The sequence below is a fragment of the Lutra lutra genome, chromosome 5 (assembly GCF_902655055.1).
Source record: "Lutra lutra chromosome 5, mLutLut1.2, whole genome shotgun sequence".
NCBI lineage: Eukaryota > Metazoa > Chordata > Mammalia > Carnivora > Mustelidae > Lutra > Lutra lutra.
In genome coordinates this window covers 152,055,953-152,065,630 of record NC_062282.1, presented here as the reverse complement: position 1 = coordinate 152,065,630, position 9,678 = coordinate 152,055,953, and the positions used below count along the sequence as shown (strand labels likewise).

Below are 9,678 nucleotides of genomic sequence, written 5' to 3'. Positions count from 1 at the left end.
GTCACTGTTTTTGCCGAATTTTTATAGATCTTCTTGAATAAATGTTCCTTGATTTTCTATTCTATTTCTATCCTAGGACCATTTCCAGAGACTTTAAATGATTGTTTTACAATAATTTTCACCAGTGTCCATAGACTCCTGATGCTGCTATGCCAAAAGTAGAGCCTCTGCTACCATTTTTACTAGGTTTTTATCTTTTTCTTTTTTTAATGTATTCTGATGACGTTTTTGAGTATTATGCCCCTGGTCCCATTTCCCCACTACACTGTAGTTTTTGTTGTGGGATTTGCATAGTCTGGTGATTTTTAGCAATGCATTAGAGGAGAATTGACTGTAAGTTGGGAGAAAAAGGATAGTGAAAGATAGACCAACACCTTCTAGTAAACAGAAAGCTGGTGTGCCTGTAACATTGTCAGACCAAGTAGACTTTACATTAAGATGTATTACAAGAGATAAAAGGTACAAGTATTACATAAAGGGGCACTGGCCTGGCTCAGTTGGTAGAGCATGCGACTCTTAATTTCCAGGTCATGAGTTCAAGCCCCATGCTGGGTGTGGAGCTTACTTAAAAACAAAACAAAACAAAAAAACAGACATCATATACAACTCAAAAGGTCAATTTAACAGGAAGTAATAACAATCTTAAATTTACATGCCTCCCAAAATATTTCCTCACATTACATGAAAGGAGGACCTGCCAATCACATTGTAAAAGGCATGGACACAAAGAGAAATAAAGAATGGTGGCCATCTTTACAATCTACCACATTAATAAAAAAAAAAGTCTAATAATAAGAAATAATCGATTAGTCTATTAAAAAGGATAAAAACACCTCATTAGCCCATAGAAAATAAATATGTAAATACATAATAATATACATTCAAATCACATAAAGCAAAAATTAACCAAACTAAAAAGAAAAATGACAAATGAAAATTTGCATGCCTCCAAAAATATTCCCTCAGAATACATGTAAGGACCTGCCAATCACATTGTAAAAGGCATGGACACAGAGAGAAATAAATAATGGTGGCCATCTTTGCAATCTACTATATTATTACAAGAAAAAAGTGTAATGATAAGAATGATAAGAAAATACTTGATTAGTCCATTAAAAAGGATAAAAACACTTCATTAGCCCATAGAAAATAAGTAGTAAATACATAGTAATATACATTCAAATCACATAAGGCAAAAATTAACCAAACTAAAAAGAAAACTGACAAACCCAAATTGTGGGTAGAATTTTAACATACCTGTTTCACTAACTGATAGAACAGGAAAAAAAAAAAAAACCCAGAAGTTAAAGATACAGGAGCTTTGTATAACGTAATTAACCAATTTGATTTAGATGCCATGTGTAGTGCCATGCTACACTAAACAACCTCTTAAAACATTATTTCCAAGTGCATATGGAATGTTTACCAAGATAGACCACATCCTGAGCCTAAAAGGAAGTTTCAGTAAATTTCACTGGATTGAACTCACTGAGAATACACTCTCTGATCAAAGACAAACTAAACTAAAAATCAAAGTTGACTAAAAAAATCCCCAAATATTTACGAATTAAATAATTTCTTTCTAAGTAGCTCATAATTCACAGAAGAAATCATACTGGAAATTTAAAAATGTTATGATCTGAATTATAATAAAGATAGCAAATCAAAACTACAAAACATTAGGGATAGAAATAAAAGATTAGACGAATGGATGGACAATGTATTCATGATTGAAAATGATTAAGATGGTAATTCTTCCAAATCTATTCAATGGAATTCTGATTAAATTTCTGGCATATTTTTCATTTCCGAAATGGACAAGCTGGTTCATTTTAGAATATGGAAATACAAAGAACCAATAAAAAAGTAAGACACTCTGGAAAAAGAAGCAAGAGTTTTAAGCACTAACAATATCACATATTAAAATTTGTTACAAAATCACAGCAATTACAACTGTTTGGTATTGGGACAAGAATATGCAAGTACACAACACAAATGAAACATAACAGTCCAGAAACAGACCTCTCATGTAAGTAACATTGTTTATGACAAATGTGCCTCTACAATTCAGGGTAGAAAGGCTAGTTATTTCAACAAATTATACTAAGCCAATTAAATAATAATATAAAAAAATGAATATTGACTCCTACCTTACACCATACACAGAAATCAATTCTAAATGGACTGGCAATTGATTTTTTCTTTCTCTCTCTCTTTTTTAAAGATTTTATTCATTTATTTGACAGAGAGAGACACAGCAAGAGAGGAAACACAAGCAGGGAGAGTGGGAAAAGGAGAAGCAGGTTTCACGCAGATCAGGAAAGCACTGGGCAATGCAGGGCTCAATCCCAGGACCCGGGGATCATGACCTGAGCCAAAGGCAGCAGACCCTTAATGACTGAGCCACCCAGGCGCCCCTGAACTGCCAATTTAGCCGTGAAAAGGGAACACTAACATATTGAGCAAAAAATGTGGAGGAAAATATTTTTATGACTTTGGAGTAAGCAGAAAATTTTTAGAATAGAATACAATAGAAAGTTATGCACAAGGAAAAGACTATAAGATGGACTATTTTAGAAATAACAACTTCCATTTATCAAAAACAGCATTAAAATAATGCAAAGTCTAATTACTTACCACAGCCAAGATACGGCAGTAACACAAGTGTCCATCCGTAAGTGAATGGATAAAGAAGATGTGGTATACATATATACAATAGAATATGACTGGGCAATTGAAAAGAATGACTCTTGCCATTTGCAACATGGATGAACCCAGAGCTCCAATGCTAAGTGAAATAAGTCAGTCAGAGAAAAACAAGTGCATGATTTCACTCATATGTAGAATTTAAGAAACAAAACAAATGAGCAGATAAAGAAGAAAAAGGGATAAACAACACAAAAACGAGACTTAAATACAGAGAATAAACTGGTGGTTGACATAGGGACAGTGGGGAGGGGGATGGGTGAGATAAACAAAGGGATTAAGAGTACACTTATTTTTTTTAAGATTTATTTATTTATTTGAGAGAGAGAGCAAGCATGCAGGGAAGAGACAGAAGGACAGAATCTTCAAGCAGACTCCCCACTGAGCACAGAGCCTGACCCAGGGTTTGATCTCACAACACTGAGATCATGACCTGAACCAAAACCAAGAGTCAGATGATCAACCAGCTGAGCCACCCAGATGCCCCAAGAGTACACTTACCTCAATAAGCACTGAATAATGTATAGAATTGTTGAATCATGTTCTACACCTGAAATTAATATAACTCTGTATGTTAATTATACCTCAATTTTAAAAATTAACTCAAAATCAAGTACAGACTTGAACAAGAACAAGTAAAGAACCTGAAACCATAAAACTAGGAAAAAAATATAAACAATAAACTCTTTGACATTAGTCTTGGCAATGACTTTTTGAGTGTGACACCAGAAGCAAAAACAACAAAAACAAAAATAAACAAGTGAAGGAAACTACCTACAAAATGAGAAGGCAGCCTACGGAATGAGAGAAAATATTTGCAAATCATATACCCAAAGTATAAAAAGAATTCACACAACTCAACAGGAAAAAAATAAACAACTTGATTAAAAAATGGGCAGAAGATCTGAATAGATGGTTTTCCAAAGAAGATATACAGATGGCTAAGAGTTACACAAAAACATGCTCAAACATTATTCATCATCAGGGAAATACAAATCAAAACCACAATGAGATATCACCTCACACCTGTTAGAATGGCTATTATCAAAAAAGACAAGATATAACAATTATTGACAAGGATGTGGAGGAAAAAGAACCCTCATGCAACTCGGGGACTCAAAAAGATATTTGCACACTGGTGTTCATAACAGCATCACTCACGATAGACAGAAAGTAGAAGCAACCCAAGTGTACATTGACAGATGAATGGATAAACAAAATGTGGTATATACATACAATGGAATAATAGTCCCCCTTTGAAAGGAAGGAAACTGACACACGCTACAACATTGACGAACACTGAGAAAATTGTACTAAGTGAAATAAGTCGGTTGCGAAAGGATTAATACTGTATGATTCCAATTGTAAGAAGTACCTGAGAGTTGTCAAATTTATATGGATGAAAAGTACAGCGATGGTTTCCAGGGATTTAGGGGAGGGGGGAGTTATTGTTTAATGGGTACAGAGTTGGGGTTTTGCAAGATAAAAAGAGTTCTGGAGATGGATTGTGCTGATGATGGCACAACAATGTGAGTGTTAAAGATGCTGGACCTAAAAATAGTTAAGATAGGGTTGTCTAGGTAGCTCAGTTGGTTGAGGGACCTACTCTGATTTCAGCTCAGGTCATGATCTCAGCATCCTGAGATGGAGCTCCAAGTGGGGCTCCACACTGCACAGGGAGTCTGCTTGGGATTCTCTCCCTTTCCCTCTGCCCCTCCCCCCACTTACACACTGGCGCTGGCTCTCTCTCTCTCAAATAAAAAAAATAAATCTTTTAAAATATGTGCTGGGATGCCTGGGTGGCTCAGATGGTTAAGCATCTGCCTTCAGCTCAGGTCATGATCCCAGGGTCCTGGAATGAGCCCAGCATCAGGCTCCCTGCTAAGAAGGGAGCCTGCTTCTCCCTCTCCCTCTACTGCTCCCCCTGCTTACTCTCTCTCTCTCTCTCATAAATAATTAAAATCTTAAAAAAAAAAGTGCTCAACCTCAACAGTAATTAGGGGAAAGCTAATGAGAGTTATAATGAGATGTCACAGAATGGATAAATTAAAAATATCAGAACTGATGTCTGTGAAGATGCAAAGTATAGGGAACTAGTTACATTGCTGCAGAGTCCAAAATGGTAGCAAAAAGGAAAAAAAAGTAGTTGGCACTGTCTACAGAAGTTGAAGATACACATTCTCTGACCTAGCAGTTTCACTCCTGGACACACACCTAGAAAACAGGTCACATGTACACCAAGAAATATATATAAGCATGTTCTTAGCAGCAAAAATTGGAAACTGATAACAACTCAAACTTTTACCAACAGCAAATGGACAAATAAATTGTGGTTATCACACAGCTATGAAAATGAGGAAAGCATGGTTCATCATACTGGTAGGTGAATCTCACAAAAGATGCTGGGCAAAAAGATATATGTGGGATGAATCAATATAAATAAAGTTAAAAAACAAAACACATATTTGGGTTTTAAAAAAAAGATAAAGAAAAACAGGGTAATTGATAAAGCCGGGATTTGGAAGTCAGGGAGGCGTTTGTGATGGGAAAGGGTGGAGACTTTTGGAATGTTGATGCCCTTCTATGTTCCCTGATATGGGCAGTGGAGACAGATTTTAAATTTCCATTCGTAACACATTGACATATCCTTCTTTCCGTATGTGTGTTACACCTTACAATAAGTTTTTACTTTAAAACTAAAACTACTGGAAGACCATCAACACAGAGCCGAGAAAAAGTCTACCTTCATTTGCTTGGTTGTCCGGTTCCTCCAACATTATTTTGTTTACATCATCTGAACTATCCCCCACCGATTTGTGATTCCAACCTTACAACATACTTAATACTTGCAGTGTGAGAGTTGGTCATGGTTGTTATCAACAATCCCGTCCTGGTCTTCGGCCAAAACAACGGACTTTTGCGTACAGGGTGGGGCCGGGGAGGGAGCGATAGTCATCATCAGGGGATTTATTCTTAAATAGGAAAATTCTAGAGACAGAACTGAAAAGAGAAAGGAAGTCTGTGAGAGGGTTGCCAAGTCTGAGAGTAGAGTGTCACCTGATACAAAGACTTATGAATGAGCTCAGAGTAAAACTATTCGGGGGAGATCTAAGGAAGAGGCCGTGCGTCGGGGGGTAGGGGGTGGGGCGTGGGGGGTGATTCTACTGGATGCCGCCCGCGAGGGTACAGCCCCCATCCACACCGCGCAGGTGGTAAGATGAAGCTTGCTGAACATTCCCAGAGATCTCACATACCGCTATCTCTAAGTTGTACTCATTGCTTTTTTTTTTTTTCTTACTTTGAACACTATTTATGGATGAAAGGAAATTACAGAAAAGTAGGCGCTGACACATTTCGTCCAGTCTTGACCGAGGCGGGGTTCGTCACCTTCTTAGCGCGCAGGGGAGGGCTGGTGCGTTCCCTGCGTTCTCCGTCCACGCCGAGCGGCCCCGCGGGCTTCGGAAGTGGGACCCTAACCAGCCTCCAGCTACAGAGCAAGACGCGTTCGCTCTGACCTCGCCGGCGAGCCATCCGGGCTGGGGAGGGGGCGGGACCGATAGGTGCTAGGGGCGGTCCAACGGGCCTTGCCCCGCCCTCGGGGGAGGGTCCCGGCCCGGCCCCGCCTCGGCCGCGCCAGGCCCCGGCCCAGCCCGCGCTAGCTCAGTGCGCCCACACTCCGAGCCCCGAGCCGCGGCCGCGCAGGTCGGACCCGCGCCTCAGCGGCCGGAGATGCAGCGGGGAGCCGCGCTGTTCCTGCGCCTGTGGCTTTGCCTCGGACTGCTCGACGGCGAGCGCGGTGAGCCCTCCGCCCGCAGGAGTGCGCGGCTGGCCGCGAGCGGGGACGATTTCCCGGGGCGACGGGGACGGGCGGGGCACTGGACCCCCGGGAGCCTGGGGCAACAGGGGAGAGGGCACTGGGAGCCCAGGGATACGGACGCGGGATGGAGCCCGGCAGACCGGGCCAGGGCCCGCCAGGCTGAAGGAAGGGCGGGCGGAGACTGCAGGCGGGTCAGACACTGCACCGCAGTGCCGGGATGGTGCTCGGGGTCCTCGATCACCGTCCACTGTGGGTGGCTCAGCTCCTCTGGAGCCGGGCCGCATCGCACCGCATCCTCAGCGAGGATCCTGCCCTTGCTTACCAGCTACCGGGAGGAGTCCCGGCGCTGCACCGCGCTGCGCTCCCCCCCCCGCCCCGCGCCCGCGCATCGGGGACAGTACCCCGGCGATCCCCGCCGGGCCGCAGACCTGGGTGCGCACTTCCCGACGCCTCCCATCTGCGCCCGAGATCGGTCCCCCAGAGGGCGCTCGGGGCAGGTGTCCACCTTCCCCAGGCCAGAAATTGCGGAGGCAGGGGTTCGGGGACCACCAGAGACCCGCGCCGTCGGGCGGATTGGGCGCAGGTGCACAGGAGAACTTGAGAATCTTGAGTTGACAACCCAGGAGAGATTGACGTGGCAGAAGAGGCAGAATGCCAGCGCTCCCCGCATTTGACGGGGTATGAGCCTTTGGAGGCCAAACTCAAGAGCTCGGACTCTAAGGCAGGAGCACCCACGTAAGGGTCTTAAACACACGGGGTATGGTCTGTGACAGGAGTATGACCAGAAGTTGCCCCCGTGTGGCTGGAGAAGAGGGAGTGTGGGAGATGAGCAAAGGAACAGGGAAGTCAGAGGAGGGGTAAGGATGAGCCGGACGTCTACACAAGATCTAGTGACCCAGACAGTCAGAGGGTGGAGAGAGGGTCACAGGACCGCAGTGGTTGAGGGGAAAGTGCTGAAAGGGCTGGAGGGGGCCCTTGCTACTTTTGAACATGGCAGATATTGAACACTTCGTCTCTTTTAACAATCCTCCCAAGGGAGTGTTAAACCCATTTTACAGAGGAGGGAGCATAGAAGAAGGACATCTGTAACTTCCACAAGGTTTCCAAAGGCCAGCAGTAAGGGAAATGGTCCGCCCAGATCTGTGGGATAACAGAGACCTGTTCTCTATGCCTTCATAGGCTGAGGGGCAGGGGACAGGGGAGAGGAAGAAGGTGTGGATGAATCTAGAGGCAGGATGGAGGACGACTCTGAGTTGGGACAGCCCAGAGAAGAGGGGCTGCCCCTTTGCCCTTCCTTCCTCCCCTGCATCCAGCCCAGGGCCTGGCTCTCACAGATACCTAGTGTGTTTGTTGAGTGACTGAATGAGTGTGGTGAGAGAAGCGAAATGGGTCAGGCTGAGGAGTGGGAGACCCCACCTTGAGGAGACATCCGGCTGGCCTTTGGGTGTCCTGTCTGAAGCTCAAGAGAGTCTGGGCTGGGGAGCTGGAGAGGGAGCAGAGCAGACTCCAGGATGGGATTCCCCCACAGGAATGTGGGAGGCAGGGAGCCAGAGGCTTCCAGGGAGGCAGGGAATGTTCTGCAAGGTGTGAGAACTGGGAGAGCCTGGGGTTGGGTGCTCCGGAGGTGGAGGAGGAATGAGGGATGAGGCCGGTCCTATGGGGAGCCCAGGTGGTTTTTACCAAAGTCAGGCAGTGACAAGGAAGGGAGAGGATGTTAGCTGAAGGGGCCCATGGAAGAGGGTGGCCCAGATAGAACCCCCCCAACACCCGCACAGCTGCTGGGAAATATGCCCTACATTTGCCCTGAGGAGCTGCCAGCCTGACCCGGGATGTGGGAACAGAAGCATAAACACTTAAGTTGCAGCCAAGTGTCAGGACAGCCAGGGTGGGTGGCCAGGTAGCAGCAGGTGAGAATCTCATGGATGCTGAAGCTGACTCCTCCAAAGTACATGGCTAGCCCTAGATCCAGATTCTTGTCTCAGCTCAGTCCCTAAATCCCTGGTTGTGTGGTCTGGGCTGCAACTTCTTCTCCCCGCACGTCAGTTTCCCCATGCATAGCAGTGTACTGGGCAAGCATTTCAGGGGCTGTATGGGGCTGGACTTTATGGCTGGGGGTCCCAGTGTAGTTCCAAAAAGCAGTTCGTTGGCAGTGTCCCTGGGGAGAGGGCAGGTCACAGAGGACTGGCCTTTGCTTTTTGGGTTTAGTCTGGAGAGTGGCTGTCTATGCCACTGGACGGTGGGCGATCTGCTCAGGAACATCCGGGCAGCTAGGTTGCCCTGGCCTGAGGACATTGGTCCCTGCTGTGGGCTGAGTCTCATGTGGCCAGCCATTCAGCTCTTCGCTGTCCCTGCTCCTCGGGCCTGAGCCAGACCCAGGTGTGGACAGGGCAGTGGGGGAGGGACAGGGCATGCCAGTCAGACAGGATGTGGGGGGCTGGGCCACCTTACTCGGTCCTGTGGGCCACTGGTCCCAGCTCAGTCACTGTGGCTGAAGGGCTCTCTTCCTCCTCAGGGCACAGAGCCCACACGACCAGACACTAAGACTGAGAATGAAGTGTAATGAGGAGTATCTGGCCAGCTCCCCACTCTGCCACCCCCATGCTGGCCCAGGCGGTGGGACCCAGACCCAGGGAAGGAGACTGCAGTTCTATGCAAGTACCTGCTCAAAGTGGCTCAGGGAGGATTTGGACCAGCCCCACCCTGCAGGGGTTTTCCTGAGTGCCATCCTGGCTGGGACACGGACATGGTATCAGACATCTCTATTCTAGGGACAGAAGTGCTCAGAACCCCCATGAGGCCCAGCTGGTAGCCATGGGCTACAGAGGAAGGGGACATCACTTCTGGCTTGGGGTTTCTTGAAAAAATCTCCAGACTCCAGGGAAGGGAATTCCAAGGAGGGCCAAGAACCCCTCCAAGGCTCAGAGGAAGGAGAGTCCAGTTGGTGTATGGGGACCTGTGGGTAGTCAGATAAGGCTAGAGTCTCCAGGGGGCCAGAGGTAGGGTGGGGGAAGTGAGGCAGTTGGAGGTGGCAGGAGCCAGCAGCACACCTGCAAAAGGGAGGTTCTGGGCAAAACAAGGTGGGAACCCACAGCTAGGAGGCTATGGCAGGGGAAGAGGCAGCTGTGGGGGGAAGGGGTGAGAGGGATGCATACTAG

The 9,678-nt window shown here is 46.2% G+C and overlaps 1 protein-coding gene across 9 annotated transcripts in view; it reads left to right on the top strand.

Annotated features, from left to right (window-relative positions):
* The first annotated feature begins 6,333 nt into the window (after positions 1–6,333).
* FLT4 (fms related receptor tyrosine kinase 4) overlaps positions 6,334–9,678 on the top strand; it is a 39,919-nt gene continuing 36,574 nt past the window's right edge. For 8 of the 9 annotated variants that reach the window (XM_047730344.1, XM_047730349.1, XM_047730348.1 and 5 more), the window contains exon 1: positions 6,334–6,502. In XM_047730344.1, coding sequence (XP_047586300.1) covers positions 6,436–6,502 — 67 coding nt within the window. In that variant the 5' untranslated portion in view covers positions 6,334–6,435. The remainder of the gene's footprint in view (positions 6,503–9,678) is intronic. The other variant, XM_047730350.1, reaches the window with a different exon arrangement.